This window comes from Falco naumanni, chromosome 3 (genome assembly GCF_017639655.2).
Source record: "Falco naumanni isolate bFalNau1 chromosome 3, bFalNau1.pat, whole genome shotgun sequence".
NCBI lineage: Eukaryota > Metazoa > Chordata > Aves > Falconiformes > Falconidae > Falco > Falco naumanni.
The window spans coordinates 15,729,037-15,754,935 of NC_054056.1; the positions used below are offsets into that span (position 1 = coordinate 15,729,037).

At 54.2% G+C, this 25,899-nt stretch overlaps 1 protein-coding gene across 5 annotated transcripts; it reads left to right on the forward strand.

Moving 5' to 3' along the window:
- On the forward strand, window positions 1-25,351 carry TP73 (tumor protein p73). Of its 5 annotated transcripts, XM_040585883.1 has the most exons (12): window positions 1-39; window positions 3,738-3,983; window positions 16,889-17,075; window positions 17,219-17,334; window positions 17,777-17,886; window positions 18,337-18,479; window positions 18,937-19,025; window positions 19,357-19,481; window positions 19,811-19,965; window positions 20,090-20,222; window positions 21,229-21,322; window positions 23,030-25,351. In XM_040585883.1, the coding sequence occupies exons 1-12, from the start codon at window positions 1-3 to the stop codon at window positions 23,348-23,350; spliced, it is 1,758 nt and encodes a 585-aa protein (XP_040441817.1). In that variant the 3' UTR covers window positions 23,351-25,351. The 5 variants fall into 5 exon arrangements, with proteins under 5 accessions (XP_040441817.1, XP_040441818.1, XP_040441820.1 ...); XM_040585882.1 differs by lacking the exon at window positions 1-39 and having other exon boundaries at window positions 3,750-3,983; window positions 19,811-19,971; XM_040585884.1 differs by lacking the exons at window positions 19,811-19,965; window positions 21,229-21,322.
- The last annotated feature ends 548 nt before the right edge of the window (window positions 25,352-25,899 follow it).

Sequence of the window (25,899 nt, forward strand, 5' to 3'; positions counted from 1 at the left end):
ATGCTGTACATTAGTGACCCGATGCAGCATTATACCACGGTAGGTGCTACTTGTTATTAATGGGGTTTGCCTTCCTGCTTTTATTTGAAATCGTCCTCCGCTGCGGAGGCAGCAGCTGGGCGCGTGCTCCGGCTCTGTCTGCTGAGCCTTCGTGCCTGCTGCTGCCTGGGATGCACCAGGGGCTTGTCGTGGTGTAAGCCTTTCCCTGTCCTGTGGCTGCACAGGGGAGCTGTGGCAGCTCCAGCCCCAGTCATGCAGGATAAGCTGTGCCAGTGTGGGATGCTGCAGCCTTGGCGGCTCGGTCGGCATTCCTCTCTTGCTTTGCCTGATCTGATGCTTGCAGAGCCCAAGGTGTGATTTAAAGCTTTGGTGCGAAGGGGTGCAGGGTCCCTCACCCATGTATGTGCAGACAGGAGCGGTGTTAGCTGGAGCATCCATCCGAGGAACCCCCTGTGGTGCGGGGCACCACCAGCACCAGTTTGCCTTCCACTGGGAACCTCCTCAGCCGAGTTCATGACATGCACCTGAGCCCCAGGCAGGCTTTCCTTCCCTGGTTTAAGGTCTCAAAGTCTCAGGGAGGGTAGAGTGGCTGAAACGGTACCTGTGCTGCAGGTGATACATTTTCAGCCTTGTCCTCAAGCGCTGAGGTTGCTTTCTTAGTCAAAAGGGGTTTGTGTCTGCTCTCTGGCATTAAGAAAAGGTAGATACAGTTAGAGATAGAAAGGTGTGGTGTTGCACTTCCTGACTAGAAATTACTTCATTCCTCTTTTTTGTCTTAGGTGTGTTGGTACAAAGCATATATGTACCGGCTTCATTTTGTGTTGTAGTGCTGTTACTTGGGAGGTCGTTTCTGCAGTCATGTGAATATTTATCTATGTGTGTGGATAAACATATGTGCGTATATATATATTTACAGACACAGACACACAAGCCCTGCGTTGGGTTTGTTGACACACATACACACATAAACACTCATGCCTTCAATTTGTCTTTTAAAGGAATGTTTCCAAAATTTACTTGATTTTAAAAAACAAGTTGGTCGTTTTTCCCCCTGCACCTGACTTTGCGAATCTCTGCCAGCAGATTTCCAAAGCCCCGGTACTCGGGCACTGCCTGTAGCTTTGTGCTGGCAGGGGATCCCAGCTCGGGGTGGCCAGCCCGGCTTGCGGAGGTGGTGCTCTGGGTCTCGGATCTCCTTCATGTGCAAAGCGGTGACCGTTTTTCCCAAGGGAAGGCTTTCTTCTGTGTGGAGGTCAGGATGCTTTTCTCACTGGGTTGATCCCAATTTACCTGCCCATTAAGATTTACAGCTGCAGGTTTCAGCTGCTCACACCCCTGGCTCTAAGCTTCAAAAATGCACAAAATCATGTGGGGACACTTTTGCGGATTTTTTTTCAGCCACTTCCAAGAGCCGCCTCACCCCTAGCCTGCCCTGCAGCTCCAGAGCAACAGATATTGCCGGGAGGTGAAAGGCTTCCTGGTTATTTCCCATTTCGGCAGGAGATGAGCAACCATGGCAGCACACGCACCGTGTTCTGCTGGGTGGTCCAGCCTGAGTACACACATACATGTGTGCAGGGGTAGTGCTGAAGATGGCCTGTTTACTCATCAGGTGCAGAGCATTTATTCTCCATTCATTCCTAAAAAAGGCACGTGGCTGTGCTCCGTGCGTGTGTGCAGCCTGTTCCCTGGGGCCCTTCCGTTGTCCCAAGAGAACAAACCAGTTCAGTCATGATACTTGTGGATTATTTGGAGCAGCAATCCCTTTTCCCCTTGCTGCTGTCCTGGTTGAAGCTTGAGCTTTTCTTTTTGAGGGTGACTTCTGCCGCATGGCTTCCAGCCAGTGTCACCCACCTCCAAGGCTGCCCAGCCCTGCAGTCCCCACTGGCTTGCTGGCTGGACTGCAAGGGCTTTCCACGTGCCTTTTTAACGCTTGTTTTGCTAAAGTTTCTCATAACTTTTTCTCCAGGTGAAGCCTGGGATTGTGGAAAGCTTGAATGAGGGTGGTTTGTCTTCAGCTGGGCTATTTATAGAGCAGCAAGAAGGAATAGAGGGGTTTGTGCACATATTTTAGGGGAGAAAATGGCTGTATGTGTAATAGCAAGCCAGATCTTGTTCAGCATTCCTCCAGTTAGTCACAGGCTCCAACGACCTTGCGAGAGATGCAGACAACAGGAGAACTTTCCTGGAGAAGGATGATTGCCTTTAAACCATTATACATCGTAGATGTTTGGGTGAGGTTGGGATCCCAAGTTAAAACACGTCCCCTGATTCCTAAGCTGTGAGCCTCACAGCCCTTCGGAGCAGAAGGCTCCCTGCAGCTCTCAGTTGCCCAGAGCTGCCCCAGCTGTGCTGGTGGCTGGAGGGACAGTCCCCGCCAGGGTGCAGGGGGACACAGTGGCTGCAGCTGGGTGAAGGTGGGGTGCAGGCAGGTGGCCCCAGTCCTCCTCCAGTGTTGGGTGCTGTGGGGAGTTGGGACAGCAATTGGCAATGCAATGGCCACTGTGTGTGGTCGCCAGCAGAGCCCAGGCAGCCACCAGCAGCACCCGCCTTTGGCACTGCCATGATGCTGCTGGCTTGCAAACGTCAGGGAGCAACCCTTGAGCAATTTGGGAGCTGCAGATTTCTGTGGGAAAAACCATCCTGTTTGCTTTGAGAAACAGTTACGTTTGAATGTTTTTTTTAAAAAAAATATTTATTTATTTCTCTACTATAGAAAAAATGATATTTTTTTTGGTCTGATTTTCAGATGAAAGATGAAGGCTGCTTTAGCCATGCAGCTTTTGAGAACGTAGCTTTGCTTAGGCTATGCCTGCAGGTAAAATAGCTGCCAGCTCTTACTGGAAGTATCTGACAGTAATTGTTCAGAAGAGGAATAAGAAAAAGAAAATATAAAAAGTCAGGATTTGGTCCAGCATGTCTGGAATAAGAGCCAGTACATGCTTGAATGGGTACATTTGCTCTGTGACCTTTCTGCAGTGCTGCATCACAGCTACACACTTTGTAGGTTTGAGGTTTTCCCCAAATTAGAGCTGCATCAGGGAAAGCCACTGAAAGCAAACACCCCGGCTAGGAAATGAATTACACAAACCACCATTCAGAGCTGGCTCTTCTGAGAGAAGTGGTGTGCCTGCGTACCTTTGTGACAAGTGAACACATGTGGGGGACCATCTGGCAAACAGGTCGGACATTCAGTAACGCTGTGGCAATGGGAGTGACACCATCGTCAGTGGGCTGGTGGTCGCTCTTGCACTGGTGCTGAGTGCTAGGGCAGCTTCACCAAGCCTTGATGCTCCAGCTGCTGCAAGGGCCACCATCGAGCAGAGCCCTGCACGCAGGATTGGGGCTGCTGCTCCCCACCCTGCAGCGAGGCATCTCCCACACCTGAGCGAGTCCTGGAAAATCCCTGCCCAGTGTCCCGCTGGCAAAAGAGTGGCTTTGCATAGGCAGGTGCATTAGAAATCTGGGTATCTTGGCACCTCGCTGCCTCCAGCAAGGACGGAGTGGATAGAAGGGGATGATTTAAGTGTTTTGAGTTTATCCCTCACACAAGTGGTGACCTGTTCAAAAACCCAAGCGACCCAGACCAGCTCTTTGGCTGGCTTTCCCGCATGCTGGCCCTTTAAGGAGGCTGTAACAGGACACCTGGAGCCCTGGAGAAGTGTGGCTGAGGTTTCCATGTCTCTAAACTGGCTGGTGTTTTCTTTTTTCCCTCCTCCCCTTTTCCCTTCCTCCAGTCCCAGTTCAATTTGCTGAACAACAGCATGGATCAGAGCATCGGCAGCAGAGCAGCCTCCACCAGTCCCTACAGCTCCGAGCATACCTCCAATGTCCCAACGCATTCGCCCTACTCGCAGCCCAGCTCTACCTTCGACGCCATGTCCCCAGCTCCCGTCATTCCCTCCAACACTGACTACCCTGGTCCCCACCACTTTGAGGTGACCTTCCAGCAATCCAGCACCGCCAAGTCAGCCACCTGGACAGTAAGTTGCATGTCTTCTTGGCTTCGCTAGAGAGATGCTTGCTACTGCCGACAGCGTTTTCGGCTGGCTGGCTGCAAACACCCGAATATCTTGGTGGTGCTTGCAGCGGGATGCAGAGGGTACGCTTGCACGGGGTGGCTGCAGGGTGCAGCCACCATCCCACAGGGACTGTGCCTGCACAGGTGGCCCTGGAAAACAAAACATGCGGGAAACATCAGTGCTTGCTTGGCAGGGATTTTCTCCAAAAGGGCTGTTAAGCACAGTGGTTTGAATGGAACATCTCTCACAGCAATTCCTTAAACTGAGGGTAAATGTCCCCGAGAACTGCAAAGCTGGAGAAATGTCCTGGGGAAGTACCTGCCTTGTTCTCATGGTGCTTCCCTATGCATTTGCCAGTGACTGCTGTCAGAGGAGAGGCAGCAGGTGAGACAGACCTTTGCTCACATCTACTGGCACCGTTCTCGGCTTTGCCCTAAATTCTTGTCATTTACAATCCTTTTTCCTCTTGTATCGGAAGAGTAACTTAATCTCTAGAAGCCACAGCAAAATAACAGAGTAGGTTCTTAATCACAGAGGGATCACTACATGGCATCATGCCGGTTGTGATGTGGGTGCAGCAGCCTGGTCCTCGGGAGTGGAGATGCAGGGCTGGGCCACTGCTGGTCTGACCACACGGCTGCAGCCCGGCAGAGGAGTCCTCCACAGATCAGGGACCCAGGAACAGGGCAGAGCATACAAGGGCTTCTTTGCTTCTTGTGGCAAAAGGACCTAAATTCACATCCTGGCTCCCAGCTTAGTGTAACACTGTCCCTGTTTTTAAGAAAAAATGGCACTTGTGGCTGGTGTGGGAGATATTTCTGCAGCGGATGCCTCCCTGGGTGCCTGGGAGAGCCGCTCACCAGCATGTTTGAGGCAGGCAGGTTTTCTCTTCTGGGAAGTGTTAGCAGAGCAGAAAGGCTGGGATGAGACAACTGACACAACGAGGGAGCAGCAGGGTTTCCTCCGGTGCTGCTGTTTGACATTATCATGAAATGGGCAGAGCAGACCAGGAGCGATATATCAGCCCAAGGTGTGATAATGACTTTTATTTTTGGAAGCTGATGTGTTTAATTGCCAAGACGGTCCTTCCCATGGTAGACAGAAAGCATCCTCAGATGCTTCTGTGCAGGCAGACCCCGGGCTGCAGCCAGTGGGTGCTGCTCCGCTCGCTGCTGCTGGTGGGCTACGCCAGGCTGCTGCCGGTGTGTTGTGGGAGGGGGTGGGCTATGGCAGCTGCCACAGCGCTGCGTCTGTCTCCTGCAAAAACCAGCAGGTGGGCAGGGTGGGCAAACCAGCAGCAAGCTGGCAGTGAGCTGATGTTTGAATGCAGCCAAATTCATGGCTGGGGCAGCAGAGCAGCTTCCCTGTGTCCGGTTGCTGGAGCTTCACGGCTTCACTGCTAAGTTGCGCTGAGCAGGGGCTTGGGACCAGCACCGTGATTAAATTGACTTGCCCTCATAAGAGCAGTTCAGCCTTCACTCTTTTCCACTGTCTTTCCTTGCAAGATGTTGTTAAACAATGCGTTTCATTAGATATTGAATAAACTGCAGGTCCTCAGGGTAGGATGTGACTGCAGCCCCATCCTATCCCTACTAGGGAAAAAGTCACACTAGGTAAAAGCAAAGCTGCATAGGACCGGCACAGGGAAAGGAGGTATTCCTGAGGCACAGAAGCATCCAAATGGAAATCTAACCCACAGTGATGCAGGGTGTCTTGTCCCAGCTGTCATGGCATGGAGGAAGGAGGACTGGAAGGTGTCTGACGCTCACTCACCACTGTTCCCAGGTAGCAGTGCTGGGGAGATGGCTTTGGGATGGAGCAGACACAGCTGTGGGCAGGGCTGGACTGGGTGCTGCAGGACACCCTCGGACAGCACTGTGGACAGGGTGTGCACAGGCATGTCAAAAGATGTCGAGAGCACCTACTAAAGATCCGCTCTGTGCTCACTTTAATTAGCAGTAAGGAAATACCCTTCCCTCATCCCAGATGATGCATCTTGCAGCTGCAGGGAGTAAATGGAAAAAGCTGTTAGGGTCTTTTTGACTGATTGTTCTCAGAAGAGCAGAGGGAGCAGCAAGAGGCTCCCTGAGGCAGTTCCCGTGGCAAGGGAGCCTGTGACAGCCCCCTTCCCTTGCTAGCACCATCCCAGCCATCTGGGATCTTTCTACATCTTTCCTAACTAAACTGAGCCCAGACTGTCTCAGCATCACCCCGTGCTGACCGTAGCTGTTGTGTCCTGCTGGGAGCAGTGCTAATCAGGACCGGATTGCTTTTTTTTCTCAAGCCTTTGTGTTAAGGTCTCCTTTGTACATCAGAGCAGCCAGTGCCACATCGATGCTGTACGAGCCCCCCCAGCCTTAGGGGAGCAGCTGGACGCCAGAGATGCCCAGCGAACGTGCCACGGGCAGCTGTAAGCACCTGCGGAGGATGCGCCTGCCAGCCACGGCTGGGAGCTGAGGCTGCTGAGTGCGTGGTTGCAAGGGGGGGGGCCTCCTGGGAAGTGGTCCAGAGTGGAGGAGTTAAATGCCTGAACTGGCTTTAGTACTTGGCAAGGCAGTCAGTGAGATGTGCGGACCTCCAAACGGTGATGCTGAGCTGATTGTGCATCCCCCAAAAGCAGGCTGGCTGCAGGACTAGCACCAGCCAGCCCACATTTAATTGCACTGAAGCTGAGCCTCACGGAGAGCAGAAGTGGGTCAGCAGCATCTTGCACCCTGGAGAGCGCAGAGGATGTTTCATTTGAAATAGTAATTTCTGCAGGAGTGCAGACGTGGGTGCAGACTGTCCAGCTTGCCAAGGTTGCCACATGAAGAATGGTCCTGCTGTGGCGACAGTCAGTTTTGCTCCATGTCCTCCTGACTGATGGCTGTCACAGCCATGCAGCTGCACGTTTTGTGCTGAAAGACGGGGCTGCTGCCTTCCTCCTGCTTGCCTTGTGCTCTGTATGGCCACTGCTGCACTTGAAAGCCTGTCCGGGTTAAACGGGGAAAGGAATTCAACAAAACCTGATATGTTACGATATGTTATGTGTTGCCAGTCAGTTAACATACAAAGAATGATGTATGTACACAGTGAGATTCCTACAGAAGCCGTGAATGCATATGTAGCGGCGTACAAGTAAGACTAGGAAAGCCATTGGGAAGGGCAGGCACTTGGGAAGGAAAGTTAAATGTACAGTCGGCAGGGCTGGGGACAGTGTGGTGATGGTCCAGCCAAGGGTGGCTGACTTGACCATCTCAGTGTGCTGAAGGATACAATGGTTTGATTCAGCACTTTGAAAGAAACAACACGGCCTATTTCATCCACAGCTAGAGTAGCCTCATGGCTTTCCAATACTTTAAGATTAACTGCACTAAATATATTATGCCAGGACCATGAATTCAGCAGAGCTGCCTTGCCAGGCAGTGTTTTGGAGCAGCGGAGATTCCTCCACCCTGGAGGAAGGCTCTGCCAGACCAGCAGCTCCAGAGGCCTCCTGCAATCTGAGGTTGGATCATGGGGAATGCAGCCAAGGAGGAAGGGACAGCTGGTGCACAGGCAATGCCAAACCAAATAGTTCAATGCAAGTCACCTTGTCAAATGATTTGGTATAGGTTTTCTGATACAATCATACGCTTTGGTTGATGGATGTGTGTAGCACAATAGACTCCTATTTTTGAAGGGTTTTGACTGAATCCCTCTGGCTATTCCTCTGGGAAATGCAGTGTTATCCATCCTTCTGTGCTTAGCAAAGGAGGCTCCTACAGAGCCCTTGCTGGGCAGGTAAGCATCTCCCGAGCAGGGGGAGCAAGGCAGCACTGAGCCCGCTGCCCTCATGTGCACACACAGTTCTCATGTCCACACTTCAAACCCTCTGTTGACAAAACAGAAAAGGTTTGGGAGGGAGATCCAAAGAAGATGAAAGATCTGGAACAGATGCCTTCTAGGGTGATACCAGAGAAACGTTCTGCCTAAAAGGTCTCCACGAGAAGAGTAAGGATGGCTTGATCACAGTCTGCGCAAGAGATGGTTTCTGATAGCAGACAGCTCTTTAATCTAACAGAAAAAGACATAATGAGATCCAGTGCTTGGAAGCTGAAGCCAGGCAAACTCAGACTAGAAACAAGGTGGAAATTTTTTAACAGTGAGGATAATTAACCATAGGAACAATTTACCAAGGAATGTGGTGAATACTCCAACTCCTGAAGTATTCAAATGAAGAGTCTGCATATCTCTCAAAAGATAAGCTACACTTCAAGCACACACCATGGGCTCAAAACAGAACAAGCAGGCAGGGGTCTTAAGCCAGCAGCGCAGGGAATCAAACCAGAGGATCATCACCTGTTCTCTCTAGCCTTAAAATGCCAAACCTAAATTTATTAAATGGGTGAATGGAGAAGAAGCGAAGACCTGGGACAGGGGTTTGGGGCTGGCGTTCCCAGAGCCAGGTCTGTCCTTGCAGAGGGGTGCTGAGCAGCGGGTGGGTGCTGCTGCATGTCCCGACTCCTGGGCTGGGCTCTGAGCACCGCATGTTGCCCCAAACCCTGAACCAAAGCAGCTGCACTGGTTTGTGCTGCGGGAAGCCCTCCGGGCTGCCACCACCTCCCTTCTCATTTGTAATGGCCTTCTTATCAGCAGAGAGCAATGGCCAGATGCTGAAAATAAGGTTTTCCCTGTAGGTTCTAAGCCCCCCTCTGGTAGGTTGCTTCGATGGGGCTGGGAGGAGGACCAGGAGCTGCGGCGCTGCAAGACAGGGCATGCCAGCAGCCTGCCTGTTTGTTGGAAGCTATCAGGACTCTGGGTTCCCTGGAGCTGCCCATACATGCTAGAGCCATGAGCCGATCTCGACTGTTTTCTCACAGGCAGCCCCTCGCCACGCTAGCCAGCTGGTAACTGATAGATAATTAGTATTTTTCTCAAGTCGGGTTTGTGGCAGATCGGTGCTCCCTCCCCTCTAAAATGCTGTCACGTGCACCAGAGCCAGAAGAAGCGTTAATAGGGTCTTTGGCCTCCCGCAGCCTGGCTGCAAAAGGACATGGGGGCTCGAGCCCCCAGCACAGTGCAGCTGCCTGGGCTCGCACGGAGCCCCTGGCGGCGGGGGAAGATGGACAAACCTCAGAGCTAAGTGGACAGGGGGTCCCCTAACTCAGTCGTGGGCACAGGGGGGCCCCTGCCCATGTCCAGGACCTTGCTTGCTGCTCTGGGGAGCAAACAGCCTGCGATGGAAAGGCTGGAGAGGCTCAAAGCCAAGGTGAGGTGCTCCTGCTATGATGGACAGCTGTCCAGCAGTCACCTACAGCAAACTGGTCTGCATCCCAGCGCTTGGCCAGTGGGAGACTGCTGCGTTGTTCCAGTTGCTCTGTAGCTTTCAGAGCTGGAGAGTGGGCACTGGAGAAGCTGAAATGGTTTGTCTGATGCTAACTGAATGAGGAGGATGGAAATCCTTGGTGTGGCAGGAGGTAGGTTCTCCCTTGCTGGTCACTGTGTGAAGCTGTGTGGGGTAGAGGCAGTTGTAAAGAGGAGGGAAAAACCTTCAGGAGCATGTATAGGAAATGAGCCCCCTCTTCAAACTTTCTCTGGCACTTTACCATATTTTAGGGAGGTACCTGTCCAACAGCAATGGCCTGCAGATGAGCAGGGAGCACGCACAGCTCAGTACGCTCTACCTCTGAGCCACAAACATCTTTGTTTTTACCCGAGTAGCTGGGCAGAAGAGTGTGGATATTTTGGCACGCCAGAAGTAGAAAAGCAACCTCAGCATCAGCCTGCTCCAAAGCCCATTGAAACCAGCCCACTGGAGGCTTTCCACCAGCTTTCGCAGGGCGTGGATGAGGCTCCAGGAGCTCCAGACACAATGGAATTAAGAAAAAAGGCAAAGGAATTTGGTGTGCGATGTTCCAACACGATCCCGCTATCAGCTCCACTATCTCGAACGTGTATGGTATGCACAGGTCAAGGGAACGACTTACTGGCAACTGCTGCTCCAGCAGGAAGGCAACACTCTCCTGCAGGAGAGGCTGGAGAGAGGTGGGAGAGGATGTGCCGGGGAATGAGGCTGCTCCGATCAGCTGCTCTGCTTTTGGGTCTGAAGCATGCAGAGGACATGGGGACGGAGGGACCTGCTGAAGGAACAGAGACAATAAAGGCTGCAGGAGGAAACACACGTCCATGCTCTGGCTCAGCAGTGAGCTCGAGTGGTGGCTCCCGCAGAGCCCCAAGGCAGCCCGACGGCAGCATCCTGGTGGGTCAGCCAGCGGTGCTCCCCACCACAGGTGCCCCAGCCAAGTCCCTCGGGACTGGATGCAGGGCCTGCTGCCGCACCGCTGGAAGTGGGGATTTACCACCTGGGATTGCATCCCACACCACGAGAACCACAGCTTGGAAGCGTTCTGGGGAGCCCTGACCTCTAGCACTTTAAAGAGGAGGGGGATGGATGCTGGGTGTGCCCTGGGTGAACCACGTTCTCTCCCTGTGCCCACTCCAGGCAGTGGCTGTCACAAAGCAGGAGAAGCAGCTCCCTGCTGCTTGGCACAGCCTGCCAGGGATGCTGCGAGGGGCAGTGGTCTCCCCCCAGAGTCCAGGACTTGCTGCTGTGGCTTTTTGCATTTCGTTTCCAGCAGCAATTCCCAAGCCAAACCCAGTCTCTTCCTTCCTCCCCTCCCAGCTTGCTCCCCTTATCCAGTTTTGATAATGCAGAATGAAATAACTGTTTTGCTGGGTTTTCAACTTCCTTTTTGGATGAGAGGGAACTCCAGCACCAGCTTGGTCAGGGGACCCAAGTATCCAGACATACAGGAGTCAGACTTACTAGAAGAGGTTAAAGCAACCCAGAGTGTGCCAGCGCTGGCTGGTTGAGCAGTGACTACGAGAGGCTGTCATCCTGGTTGGCAGTTATTTTAAGGATGTGCACACTAGGGAAGGAAGGGAGAGGACTCCTTTGGGGGTTAACCAAGGGATTTTAATTAGCAGTAATGGCATGATAATAAAGGTAGAAGAATGTAGGCTGTAGCATGCACAGCCTGTCTGTGCTGGTTCTGCTGTGGGGACAGCCCCAGCCCTGGATGTCACCGGTGGTCCAGCGCTGGTGGCAGTGGGGCTGGGGGCATGGCATGCAGGGCTCTGCATGGGGCGCTCTGCCAGGCACCGTGAGAACCCCCAAGTCCTGGGCTCTGTCAGCCTGATGTGTCACCAGTGTGGTGCAGGGGCTGCAGGCATGGGGAGGCAGGTGTTGGGGCATCCCTGAGAGCCATCCCCAGGCAGTGTCTCTGCTGCCCAGCCTGCCCGTGGGGCTTGGGCACCAGCAGATGCTCTCCCCTCAGGCATCAGTGATGCACCAGACATATTTGAAACCAGCTCAGAGTAAATGAGCAACAAAGTAGCTTTTGGGGAGGAATTTGCAGCTCGATGAGAAGTTGTATAGGCCAGTGATTAAAAATATGGTTATTAAAAAATTAGAAAGAAAAAAACCCTAGCTCTGTGGTCGGTATGTCTTCCAGGATCTGTCGTAACAGATTCGTCCAAGCCGGTTAACGGTATTTGCGGTTTGCAAGATGCTACATGTCTGAGTAAGATGACAGACACGTTATTATCACCTCTCCTCTGCGATCTGTCTGAACCTGTCCCAGGATGCAGCTCCGCAGCTGCTTGCTGGGGAGTGCAAGGAAATTAGCAGCCGGAGGCAGCACTTTTCTTCTCTCTCTCTTGCCAGGCTAGTGGCTTTATTGGGATCCATTGACTGCAGTCCTGGACACGTCTTGAGTAGAGCTAATGAGGAGACTGGAATGTAGAAAAGGAGGAGGAGGCGGCTGGTAGGGAGGAGGGGGGGGGGGAGGATTTGTGGAAAAAGTAATTGTTGAGCAAATCATTTCCTTCAAGAGGGAAAGGAGGACTTGGCTGCAGCCCTCCCAAAGCAGGCAAGTCTAGACGCTTCAGTGTCAACAGTTGAAGATAAATAAGATTTTATCAGCTTCGAATCTGTTGGGACACATCCTCCTAGCGGTTCTGCTGCCCAGGGAGGGCTAGGACACATGGACTTTGCCCATAGATCTTTCCATGCTGAAGATTCTGGTTCTTTTTTGTATGAGGCTGTCAGCATCCATAGGGAAAAACACCTCTCCCTACTCTGGTTTCCTGTGCTGGAGCAGTAGCTAAGGGTCTGAGCAGCGTGGTGGCCTCTTCCAGAGTGGGTCCTGGGTACTTGCTCAGGGTGGGCAGCAGCGGATGCTAAGACCTAATTTAATGCTACTTCACAGCTGCAGCTGTATCAGTCACTGTGAATCATTGCGGGGCATTAGCTCATTTGGATCTGGTGATGTGCAAAACATTTCCTTGGATGCAGTGGCAGCAGTACCAAGGTAACCTTGGTAAAGCCCTGCAGCAGCCAATTGCACCGCGGGGCTCTGTCACCCTGCTGTGCTTATTTCCCATTACGTTCAGCACTGGTGCAGCAGAGTCTCCATCTTGCCCAAGAAGTAGCTGTGTTTTGAACATGGAAGTGAAAGGAACCCCATCTCAAGACATATTGGGGTACCAAGTCCCTAGAGAAACACAGATTCATGCTGATATACCACTGGTATTTAAACAATCCAGCTTTTCCAGTTGTTCCTAGTGCCCTGGACTTGCTTTGCAGGACAGATCACAGTAGCAGGGAAGGGATGGCAATGGAGGTAGCATTATACTTTCAGCTCAGCAGATGAGGGCAGACATTGAAATCAGCAGGACTACAGAAAAAACCCAGAGGAATATACCTTCTGCAAGTTTACATACGCTTCAGGCAGATCACTCAGTGCTGTTACTGCTGTTTAAACCAAACCAGCACCCACAAGCCACACTAACATGCGAACCTTTTGTGCACCGCAAATATGCAATAACAGACACTCTGGCTTTTTCTGTGAACAGAGATGACCTTAGTAATAACGTAACTTTGGACATGAACAGTCCAAAGGGTAGAGCAGGGACTGAGAATAAAGGCAGGAGGTGCCCAGGGGTAGAACTTACCCAAGCTTTTCTGGAGGTGTGAAAGAAATCTTGGGGCTGAGCTCAGGCCGTGCTGATGCACCAGTGCTGGGAAGGCATTCAGGTGTCCCAAGATGTTGTTCCCGTGCCCGGGAGTGGCAGCAAGCTGGCAGCAGTGTGAGTGATGTGAGTGCTGGCTGTGACCCCGCTGCCACGTGTGGCTGGTTTCACGAGGTCAGCTTGTCCAAATGCTGCAGAACGGGAAGGGTATGAGTGACCAGCCTTAGGTTCAGCGCTAGGATAGCTGGCAGAACCATGGCCGTGGCAAAAGAAGTAGTACCAAGCAGCGAAGCGGCTGCACTAGCCGATGGGATTAAATACTGGCATTTCGATCTCCCGGGTTCCACTTTGCAACTGTCTCGTCTTGTGCTTGAGGAAAGCGCGGTGCCTTTGTGCTCCCTGCGAGCCGGGTGTGCACATTTCAGCTGCAGCTTGTAAAGCACCAGTAACTCAGATTACGTAGTGCAGCCCTGCGCAGAGATGCAGGTCTGATTGATTATTAGCAAATACAGATAACCACGTAGGAGCAGAGGCGTGCTCTTCCCCTGAGCAAGACGTGCATTTTGCTGTCCCCTATAGAGAGGGTACAGCCAAGGGCCCTTCCTGGCTTCAAACATGGCTGGGGACATGGAGCCTCTGGGGATCCCCAAATCTTAATGCTCATTTACCCCATGGCCATCAACAGGCCAGGTCTGTGAGACCAGGAGCACTTTGCCTTAGCAGCAGCTGGAGGTACAGCTGTGAGGAGCTGGGAGTGTGGCCGCACAGGGCACAGCCCTGACTGTTCTTGCCCAGAGTTATCAGCATGGAGTTCCTTAAAAGAATAGTTTGTTATTGTGGAAGGATCTTTGAAGGCAATCCTGGAGCTGTTAAGACATGATAAGGTTATCAGTGGAGGCATGCCTGTGTTGAGCGGCAGCCTTTCTCCCTGCGGGGCAATCGCTCTGCTATTTAACAGAGATTTATCCATGTCATAACATGGTATAATGAGAGAATTTGTTACCAAAGAACTTGCCATAATGCACCTCTACTCTTCCAGAGCAGTTATATTTCCCAGGCATGTTGAGGACTGCCCGGGAATGTCTACATGAAAGGATCCTTTGACAGGAGTTGTCAGTATTTTAACACCTGGCAAGGAAGAGCCCCCCTCCAACTAACCCTTGTTTTGCCATGTTGTCTCCTAAAATGAGGGCGTGAAACCCCCGTCGCACTGTGGGCGAGTAGGTTACGTGGGCCACGGCCGCACGAGTCTCCCCTCCCAACCGGGCAGGAGGGAGCGACTGGGCGCTGAGCAGAGCCTGCGCTTCCAGCCTAGGCACAATCGCTGCCGGGATCGCGCCCAGGAAGCTAACCTGGCTGTAAAGCTGAGGCGTGGGCAGTGTCATCAGGTATCGCTGCAAAATTTGGGGATTTCCATGAAAGGTGGTGTTTCCGCGTGTCCTCTCTCTCTGAGAAAGTCCACATGCCTCCAATACCGAGGATTAATTGTTGCTGCCAGATTCAGCTTCATATTACACCTCCCAATCTCACCCTCTAATGACCACAGCATTCTCCCACTCTCTGTAGCCCGGAGCAGGCTCTGACCCCAGCATACACCCCCCATGAGCCGCTGGCGTGCCTCTCTGGGAGCTGGTACCTGCTGCCAGCTGGCCATCGGTCCAACACAATCCCACCATGCCCAAGCTGCTGCAGTTTGCCTTGGTAGAAGCCTCTCCCCTTTATATCTTCCCTGACCTTCCCTAGAAATTCCACCTGGAAAGGGCTTATCATCTCGTTTGCCTCTTCAGCAGTTTCTCATTTGCTTCTGCGGCACTTGCCAGGCTGATGGGAGCCCATCCAGTCCCAGCAGGCTCGGTGGGAGCCTCTGTGGGCAGGGAAGGCTCGCTCAGCCCACGGGTGGATCCACTCCTACGGAAAGGGCAGCAGGATCAGGAAGCACAGATCCCTTCTGCAAACCCACCTGATGCATGTGTGCACCAGACTAGGCTGGCAGCAGTGGGAAGACGAGGGCTGAGCCACCCGTGTCAGGTCCCTAATGCCCTCACAGTCCCATGCCAGCTGCCAAGCCCTGCCATCCCCCGGCTTCAGGCAGCCCCGCCACCCAGAGAGCGGAGCAGATGGCTCACGGCAGGGCAGAGGGAGCCTCACTGGCCTCTGCACACCTGTATTTGGATGGCTGAGGACAAGCTTTAACATCCTCACAAATACTCTGCACGGTGGTATTTTCTTGGCATCGGGCATTATGTTGTGGGGATGAGATAAAATACTTTGAGCAGGAACATGCCCTGCCATGCAGGGACTGGCTTCTCTCTGTGCGGCAGGGGTGGGCTCTTGTATAGCAAACACATTCTTTGTGAGATGGAAAACAGCGTGGCACTGGTGAGGTGGAAGGGAATTGCACATCCCCACACCTGGGAGCCGAGACACGCGTTTACTGGAAGGTGAAGGATGGGCCCTGCCTCCCCCACCCCTCCGCTCAAAGCATGCAGCCTGCTCCTGCCCGCTGCATGCTGCCAGCCCCTGCCCACTGCACGCTGCCAGCCCCTGCCTTGCTGCAGCCCATCACCTGTGGGTGCGGTGGTCCTGGACCAGCGCTGGGTCCCTGTCCCGAGGGTGCTGCTGCCAAGGGGCTCTGCCGTGCTCCAGGGCCAGCTCCCAGGCACGCTGCTGTCTTCAGGCTGCCATTCCCATTTTCAGTGGCCACCAGGAGCTTCCCCTGTACTGAGCAGGTCCACAGCCCTTGCAAGGGGACCTTACCCCTCACTCCAAACCGAGCAAATCCCTTGTGCCTTTATGAGGAGTGTTTAAGTGGTCATGAACTGTTTTCTATTGATGCCTGCAGAGCATCCTCCTCCGGCAGCGAGCCTGGGGAGCGGGTCCCGCCGTGCCTCCTCTGGGAGCCACTGCTGCTGCAGCAAGCAGCTGCAAAGCATCGACTCATGGTCAGGACAAACCCTGTCTGTGTCATTCGTGCTAGTCAGAATTAAACTCTGAGGTTTTGCATAATTAGCTGTGATTCCATTAACAACGTTAAACACAAATTCCTTAGGCTGTGGTGCGTCAGCACCCTCAGTGCTCTCAGCTCAGCCAGGAGCTGTGCACAATAGGAGACTCGGGGTTACGTTTCCAAAGTGGGGTGAGTGATGTATGCATGAGGGTTTCCACTGATTTTCAGCAAGATTTCCTCTAAGGCACAGCGTAGTGGATGCTCCCGCTTTGCCGGAGCAATTAGGCTAGCTGGGAACCCCTTCCTACAGCACCCAGCCCTTCGCCCTGTAGGTGGGTGGTATCTGGCTTACGTGGGAAGCGGATACGATGTGGTGCGGGTGAATTTGGTCACATTTAAATATTTCCAGGGGAAAAACAAATATCGAGCCTAGAGAATAAACAGTTACCACAAAGACAGGCTGAATGTCCTTTGGTCACCGTCCCCTACAAAGCACTGGGAGTAAGCACCAGCAGTTTGCAACATGGAGCAGCCACGGAGGCCGGGCGCCACAGGGGTGATTGCTGGTACCTGGAGCAGCTTTGCACTGGCACAGTCCCTCCAGCGTGGCTGCAACGCAATAGGCGGTAATTGGTTTTATAACAAGTCATTATTTTAATTTGCTGCTTTACTGCCGTGCTCGCATTTTGCTTGGAGTGGTGAGAAAGCAGCAGGCGGGTGGATGTGAGGAGCCGAGGGAACAGAAATGCCTGTCTGGGTGCAGTGGGAGCGGGGGCATCAGCCTGAGCCCAGCACGAGCCCCCGTGCCAGGAAGGGGACGGAGCCCTGCGCTTGCACCACAGCAGCAGAGGAAGCCGAGGGCAGGCAGGGGAGCAGCCGCTGCCCCATCAGGCCCAGTGACATTCACCCGTCTCTTCTTTTCCAGTACTCCCCTCTGCTGAAGAAACTCTACTGTCAGATTGCAAAAACATGTCCCATCCAGATCAAGGTGTCCACCCCCCCACCGCCGGGCACCATCATCCGGGCCATGCCCGTCTACAAGAAAGCAGAGCACGTCACCGAGGTGGTGAAACGCTGCCCCAACCACGAGCTTGGCCGTGACTTCAATGACGGTGAGTGCTGCTCTCCCTGCTCTTCCGGGGACCACCCTGTCATCGCGGGGGGCCATGTGTCCCGCCCTGCGCTGCAGCCCTCGCGTGCACAGGACCAGCATCCTGGGCAGCCACGTCCTCTAACGCAGAGGTTTGCCTTGCAGGCCAGTCAGCCCCAGCCAGCCACCTCATCCGGGTGGAAGGCAACAACCTCTCCCAGTACGTGGATGACCCCGTGACAGGAAGGCAGAGCGTGATGGTGCCCTACGAGCCCCCGCAGGTACCCGGCTGCCCTGGGGTGGGGGGGCAGGATCAGCCCCTGCCTCTAGCTGGGCTTCTGCCGGTGCTGAGGGTGAACCCATGGGTGACAGGGCAGCTTGGTAGGACACAAAGGGCAGGAGCGTTCTGCTTGCCCTGGCACATCTAAGGCCACCCGCTGCTTGCTTCCTGCACTGGTGGCAGCTGCATTCGAGCATCTGCAGCTCCCAGCCTTGTGATGCATCCCAGAGCATCCTATTCCAGGGGAGCAGGTTGCAAAGGGAGACCCCTCACCGTCCTTGTATGGTCCCCTTTTCCCAGCTGGGACCATCCCCACACCACCCTTCTCTGGTGCTCCCCTGCTTGTCCTGCCAAGGCGCCAGCCCTGCGCTGGGGGCTGGGAGGGCCCAGCCTGCCTCCCCCCATCACTCCCTGCTCAGCGCCGGCTCTCCCCTCCTGGGCAGGTGGGAACCGAGTTCACCACCATCCTGTACAACTTCATGTGCAACAGCAGCTGCGTGGGAGGAATGAACAGGAGGCCCATCCTCATCATCATCACCCTGGAGACGAGAGAGTGAGTGGCTGTTGGGGCATCTCTCCCTGCTGTGGGAGGGCTGAGGGCCCTCGGGAAGGAAGCCCCCCCTGCAGAGAGCACCCCCAGGGGAAGGGGATGTGGCAGCCCCCCGCAGCCTCAGCCTGGTGCAGGGGAAAGTCTCTTCCCTGCTGGCTAGGAAAGGGCTGGCCTGGAGGGACTTGGGACCCAGCCCAGCACCAGCTTCTCCCTTCAGCTGCAAGCTGGAGCCTTCCTCTGCCTCAGGAGCTCCTCTTCCCCCAGGAGATTGCTGCCAAGGGGCTCCCTGCACTCAGCACCTTGGGGGCTTGATTGCTTCCCGAGCAATCCATTCATATGGAGCGATGAGAAGATGCTTGACTGGTTTGGTTTCTGAGCTGGACCAAAACATGGACTGAGCTGCGACACACTTCCCAAGCAGAAATAGGGTCACTGAATTCTCTCTCCTCCCAGCGGCCAAGTCCTAGGAAGGAGATCATTTGAGGGACGGATCTGTGCCTGTCCCGGGAGAGACCGGAAAGCTGATGAAGACCATTACCGAGAGCAACAAGCCCTGAATGAGAGTGCAGCTAAAAATGGCAATGCCAACAAACGCAGTAAGTCTCCTTGCTGGGAGAGGGAGGGGGCTCAAGGCACTGCTCTGCTGCAGCCCCAGGCTCCTGGCCTGCACCTGCACCCCCTTGCCACTCAAAGCCACGCAGAGGCTTCTGCCTCAGCTCCTTTCCCATTGCACCCAAAATCACCGTGCTCCAGAAGTTTCGGGTCCAATCCCCATCCAGGCACCATGCTTTGACCTTTCTCAACCAAATCTAAAGTCTCATAAAGAGGACCCACTCCCTTTTCCCTCCAGAGTGCAAAGCTGTTTGTGCAGGGCTTTCATGTCCACGTAAATTTGCTCTTCATTATTACTAATAAAGGGACATCATCGATGCCAGCATCCAGGTGAACAGCCAGCACGCTGCATGGCTTGAGCTTAAATCCTGCAGGGAGCCAAGGTGCTCCCGGCCCGGCTTCGAGGACAGCATGCTAACGTTCTTCCTCTCTCCTTCCCAGCCTTTAAGCAGAGCCCCCAGGGCATCCCAGCGCTGGGTGCCAGCGTTAAGAAACGGAGGCACGGGGAGGAGGAGATGTATTATGTGCCTGTAAGTGTTGGTGAGCTGCGCTGGTGGGGAGCTGGGCTGGGAAAGGCGGTGGCACTGTCCCCTCCGCGATACACCCCTTAGGGATGTGATGTTGAGCAGGATGGGGTTGCATGGTCTCCTGCAGGGCGGCAGGTGTGTGTAAGAGCAGAGACATTGAGAACAGAGGCAAAAGCATCTGTGGGTGCACACATCTGAGGGAGTTCTGGACCCCCAGGTAGTCCCTGGCCCCAGTGAAGCCGCACCTTCGGCTGGGTGGAAAAAAGGGGCCACGAGGAAGGTGGCTAGGTGGGATGGGAACAAAGCAAAGCCCTGGACTTGTTCCCTCCTCCAGGTGCGAGGCCGGGAGAACTTTGAGATCCTGATGAAGATAAAGGAGAGCCTGGAGCTGGTGGAGCTGGTCCCGCAGCAGCTGGTTGACTCCTACCGACAGCAGCAGCAGCAGCTCCTGCAGAGGCAGTATGTATCACCGCAGCCCCCCAAGCCTACAGCCCGGAGAGGCTGGGCAGCCACCCTGGCTACAGGAGCCCTCAGGCAGCCCCAGTCTGGGACTGGTTCACCGGCTCGCAGCACGGCTGCCCAGTGCCAGGTGCTTAGCGAGGGCTGGTGACCGCTATAGGGCCGGTATCGGTGCGAAGTGGCTTTTCTGTGCCACAGTCCACGTCGGCACAGCTGCCTGAAGCCTCAGCGGGGAAGTCTGATCAGCCAGAGGGGAGGTGGGCTGGGGCAGGGTGCCTCCATCCCCCCCTCTGCTGCAGGCTGACCGGCCGCTTGGTTTCCCCGAGCAGGAGTCAGCTGCAGGCGCCTTCCTCCTACGGTCCTGTCCTGTCACCCATGAACAAGGTTCACAGCGGAGGAATCAACAAGCTGCCCTCTGTCAACCAGCTGGTAGGGCAGCCGGCACAGCACAGCTCGGGTTCTGCACCCAGCCTGGCGCCCATGGGTAAGGGTCCGCACCTCACCGGGCTCGGCAGACCGCAGGCTCCCTGCCGAGGGAGTAGGTGGTTGTCACAACTGGGATGATGTCTAATGGATCTATTTGTTGCGTTGACATGGCTGCTGCCCAGGACCCGGCATGCTGAACAGTCACCCCATGCAACCCAACGGAGAAATGAATGGGGGCCACTCGTCCCAGTCCATGGTCTCCGGATCACACTGCACCCCCCCTCCGCCCTACAACCCCGATCCCAGCCTCGTCAGGTAGGGAAGGCATCCGACGCCCTGTCTGTCTTGTCCTCTGATGTTTCTTGCTGTTGTCCCTCACTCTAACCTTCAGATCTGTCTAGCAACTGGTCAACTGGCCACTGGTCCCAACTGAGAAATCACTGCTCACGCAATCACGTAGACCATTCTTCTCATCTCAGAAACCAAAGCCCAGCTACCTACCAGTTAGAAACCTCTATCGCCCTCACATACCTCTATCTGGGTAATCCATCCCTGCTTAATTACAAATTAAATGCATCTGAACAAGAGTCTTTTCTTGCATGTCCAACCAGCACGTAGCTTTGTGAGCTTCCCCCTTCCCCTTCCTCACCAGCAATGCCTGGAAATCAGTCCACGTGGCTTATTTCCATCAGGAAGGCATTAACAGGTATGCAGCCACTTTTTAACGTGTCAGTCTTTAAAAAGACCACAGACATTTCAGCAGACACCCTACCGAAGTCAGGGAGGCTGTACGTGCAGTTGAACTAGAGGTGCGTAGCCACAGCCCGGCACGATGTGCAAAATACCCCCGGCAGCCCCAGCCTGCGCTGCGGAGCTCGGCCTCGCTGCCCAGACCAGGCATGGCCCCGGCTCCTCCCTGGGAGCTCCAGCTCCCTCAGGTTATTCCGTGTAAGTCACCGAGCTGAAACTTCTGACAATCAGGAGAAAAATAATAATAATAAAAAAAGTAGTTCTAGGAATGAACGTCATCTTGCTTCACTTTGACATGAGTGGCAACCGAGGGCACACTAGGGATGTGTGGCACAGACAGAAAGCCTGCCCGAGCGGTCGGAGCATCCCCGAGCTCCGTCCCTTGCGCCTGCTGCAGTCCTTCTGCGCCGCAGGGCTGCGGGAGCTGCCGAGGCCGTTGGCAGCAGGAGCTCGCCGCAGCCCCTGCCTCTTCAGCGACCTGGAGCACGGTTTGCACTACAGTGATGGTTGCGAGCACAGCTGTTATTCGTGAGAAGTTAATGCCACTTTATTTTCCAAATTTTTTCTGCAGTTTTTTAACAGGATTGGGGTGTCCAAACTGCATCGACTATTTCACCTCACAAGGGTTACAGAATATTTACCACCTGCAGAACCTATCCATAGAGGTAAATGCTTTGGGAAGATCTGTTTTTACCACTTGTTTCTGTCAGCTGTTGATCTGAAAAGCAAGGACAAAACTGTTTTAAAGGAAAGGGAGAACTGTGCACCAACCCCTCACACAGAATATACGCTCCCCAGGATTCATCCCTTCCCTTTATGCATCCTTTCCAGTCCTTCGGATCTAGTGGTAGTTTAGCCATCAGTAGCAGCCATGATGGTCTCCATGGGTTCTTCCAGACTGTCAGAAACAAAAGAGCTAAAAGATCCCCAGCCCAGCCCTCAGGCAGATTTTCCACCTACCCCAGAAAAGCCAGCCGAGGTGCTCAGAAAAGTAACCCAAAGCCCACTGAGCTGGCACGAGCACCTCCACTGCAGTTCGGTGAGTTTAAAATCTGATCTTAATGTCTTCCTTATTAGTCTTTAAGACAAAAGGAGCTAAAGTAAGGGAGTCGAGCCTGGGATGTTTGTATTAAGGGACCCCTGGAATGAAATAGCACAGGTCTGGCAAAAGCTGGCATGAACAGCAGTAGAGGGGGTGCTAGAAGTACCTGCGCTTGCACACCGCGCCAGCCCTCTGCTGCTGCCGTCCTCGGTTAAAGCACAGTCTCTGCGAAATGAGGTTGTGGGTGGCACCAAAGCAGGAACTTCCCCAGCCCATCAGGGTAATGAAAAAAAAAATGGGGGGAAAAAAAAAATATTCTTAAACTCTCTGAACCATAGCACGCCCTGTAAATCCTAGTGTTTTGGCTGAGACAATGCTCCTGCCCCGATCCCATTTGGCCCCCAGGCAGTTGGTAGAGATGTCACCTGCCTGGCAGTGACAATAAAATGCGCGGCCGTGCGTTGGTGATGCAGGTGTTGGAGACATGATGATTTTTCATTGGTAGCTGGGGCCAGTTGCGTAACCTTAGCCTGGTTTTGGACCATTTTCTGAACTAACTCCGTGACCGTCTGTAAGCTGTCAAAGGGAAGGTTTGGTACGGCCAAAACTTGTACCAGACCGCTGAGCTGTGTGTCCAAGTCGGCGTTTGTAATTACTAATTGCATACTCGCTGTCTTTTCTAGTTAACACTCACGTGAGTCTCTGTGTTTGGCATTAACATGGATCTCTGGCAGCTCTCCGCTACGACGGTGTTTGTCCTGGTGCAGGGCTCCCAGTCCTGAGGTTATCGACCTCATTTGGCTTGATGAGTGTGGCCCATAGCATCGTAACAGCCCGCTGTCGCCCGCCTGGGTGTGTTCGGGCGTGGCGCTGGCCCCTGCGGGCAGAGGCTGCTCCAGCTTCCCGGTCCAGGACCGGAGGAGAGGCCAGCCCGGCCGATGGCTCCTTGCCCAGGTGAACGGACATGAGGACGCTTCACGTGCTGCTCTGCAACCTGCGTCCGAAAGGGATGGGTCCCCTCCCTTCTCATTTCCACATCAGTTTGATGTGAACCCATGCCCCCCAAAAAAGAAAGCAAATTTCTAACGAGCAAAGCTGCGTTTGAGTAACTGGGCAACTGACCACCGGTTACAAATGAGAAATGGCCTGTGGGGGATGCGCTTGTGGCCTTGGTGCTGTGACCCAGAGGAGGTCCAGCCCCGCCACCAGTGGGTGCCCAGGGATTGTGCCCATGTGCTCCCGCCCAGGCTCGGGGGTCCAGGGCTCGCTGCCACTGGCAGCCGCATTTCTGCCAGCTGCTGGCTGTGCCTCAGCGGTGCTCTTCTTCCAGGATCTCGGAGCACTGAAGATCCCGGAGCAGTACAGGATGATCATCTGGCGAGGTCTGCAGGAGCTCAAGCAGAGCCACGACTACGGGGCCCAGCAGCTCATCCGCTCCAGCAGCAACGCCTCCACCATCTCCATCGGCAGCTCGGGCGAGCTGCAGCGGCAGCGTGTGATGGAGGCCGTGCACTTCCGCGTGCGCCACACCATCACCATCCCCAACCGTGGCGGGGCCGACGAGTGGGCGGACTTTGGGTTTGACCTCCCAGACTGCAAATCTCGCAAACAGTCCATAAAGGAAGAATTCACGGAGGGAGAGATCAACTGAGGGTCTCCAGAAGGCAGCAGCAAAAGACCGGAGGGGGGAAATGAAACCCCCTATGAAAAATGTTTTCAGCCTTGGGCATCTGGGACAGTGTAATTTTGTTGTCTGGAGGGGAACTGCAAGCCCTGTGTGAAAGCACGGTGCTGAGCCGCACGGGGAGTGTCTGCCCCAGAGAGGAAACCGTGGTGGCTTCGGTGGAGGGGAAGAGGAGGGTGGCGGAGCCAGCTCAGCCACGGGCGTGCGGGTTGTCTGCCCACCGCAGGCACCCGCTGGTGCTTTACGCTGTTCTGTGTTTTACTGGAGGATCCCCGCATCCGACAGACGTGGTGTAAAGACGGTACATTTTTCTCTTTGCAAGACCAGCCTTCGGTACGGCTTACCTACCCCCGTCCCATATCCCCCGTCGTGTCCAGAACCGACACCATCGTGATGGTCTTCACCATCGTGGCGAGGACTCGGCCCTTCCCTGCTCCATTTTCTGTACAGAAACCTGCCAGTGGCTGCTGCGAAGCCACACGACCTGCTCCCTGCCCGACTGCCACCACCCACCCCTGCCCTTCAGGTCTCTGTGCAGCCGCAAAGAACCGCAAAGTTCCCGATGTGGTCACGTACTTAAATATTTGTGTATATAAACAGAAGCAAATGTACATACGGTATGCTCATTGTGCTGTAAGGAGAAAAAAAAAGATTTATTTTCATGTGAGCTATAAAAATTGATACTTACTCCTGAGACACTATAGTGCCAAGTAAATTAATTTCATGTTCTAGCATGTAAAGAAGAAGAAAATCGTGTCTCCAGCCTTATCTACTCAAAATTCGTATTTTTTCCTCCTCTGAGTATCTTTCACACAACTGCAAAGGAGGGGGCAAGCCAGGGAATTCTGCTGGGAAGTCTGAGGTTGGCTGACCCCTCCCTGCTCCAGTGGGGAGCGTGGCACACGGCTGAGCCCCAGCGAGCAGGAATGCAGGAGGGGACATTTGATCCGACTTTGGAGCAAGGAGACAGACTAGGTGACCACATGAGGTCCTGCCAGTTTCATTTTCTGTCGCTGGTCATTGTTTCCAGGCGTAATTTGTCTGTTGATTCAGGCTGGAAAAAACCCTGAGCAGAAAGCAAGGCCACCGGTGGGTGCGTTCCCTCCCTCGCCAGCGCCTGCACGTGTTGAAAGGCGACGTCCCACAGCCATCTCAGCAAGGCGCAGAAAGTCATCGGGGCTGCCACTGCGCGGAAGGAGGGGGGGCGGGAGGGCAGGGAGCTGCTTCTCTGAGCCCTCAACCTCAGGTCGCTCAAGATTTTGGGCAGCTGGAGGGAATCAATGCAGAAACGACGCTGCCTGGCACATCCCCACTGCTGCGTCTCGTCCCCGCGTTGCCTCTCCGCCGGAGGCAGACCGCCCACCATGTCCCAGCTCCCCCGGGCCGGGGAAGGAGCCAGGGGGCCCTTCACAAAGCCTCCGACCAGCAAAGCAAAAGAAGAGGAGCCGAGTCCCACCTACCACCTCCAGGGCCGTCTCCTCGCAGACTTGCAAGGAGGATCCCGGGGAAAACAAGCATGAGCTCCGATGCTGTACCAGCACCCCCAGGGCCCAGGTCCTCCCTCTGCCACCTCTGTCCCAGTGTCCCACAGCGGCTGTGAGCCTTGGGCATGCAGGAGGTGGCCTCCTCTCCCTCCCACCCTCGGCAAGGGGCTCAGCTCCGCTCCCCCAGCCGGACTGAGCCGCAGGTGCCAGGGCAGCATCCCGGAGGCCGTTATGCCCCTCTCCACTGCAGCAATTAGGAACCTGACTCCTTTGGTGTTGCCGAAATGTGAACCTAAGTCCTAAGATAATGACTAATTAAAGCACTTTAATGCTTTAAAGGTTTTGAAACAATCATTCGTGTTTTTCAATGTTAACTAAGGCTTCTTCTGCCAGTATTAACTAATACACTCCCACCATGGTATGAATGGTATTTTTTGTAATGTTATCTTTGGAAAATGTGTTATTTTTATAGCTGTGGTTTCTTTTTTTTTTTTTTTTTTTGTAACACAATAAAAACACATGTGGGAATGACAACATCTGGCAACTAAAGTCTTGCTTACACCGTACAGCAAGTGCCCTCCTGTACAAGCTTAAGCCCTAAAGCGTAAGGCCTCGAAGGGCCACAAGTTGCTTTGCTTCACCAAGCAACTGCAAAGATACACAGAGACGCAGCCCTGTGCAGGAGCAGCTGCCAGAAGTGCCTTTAAGAGGCCCTCTGCTCCTTGCGGACACGGGGGCAACCGGCCTGTGGCAGCAGAGAGCTTCCTCCAACACTACAGTCCCTGTTTTGGGGGACTCCTGTTCTGGGGGAGCAGGGAAGCGCAGCTTGTTCCCTGGGCACAAGCAGCCTTACCCCACCGCAGGCTCTCGGTGCTGCTCCCTGTTCCCAAGGCTCCGCTGAAGGAAGCGTACGTCACGCAGAAGTGACACCCACGCAGAGCCAGCCTCGACACCCCAGCACAGCGGAAAGAAACCTGCCTGCGATAAAACAAGTTGCCACAGTGACTACAGAAAGGCAAATGCCTACTTCTT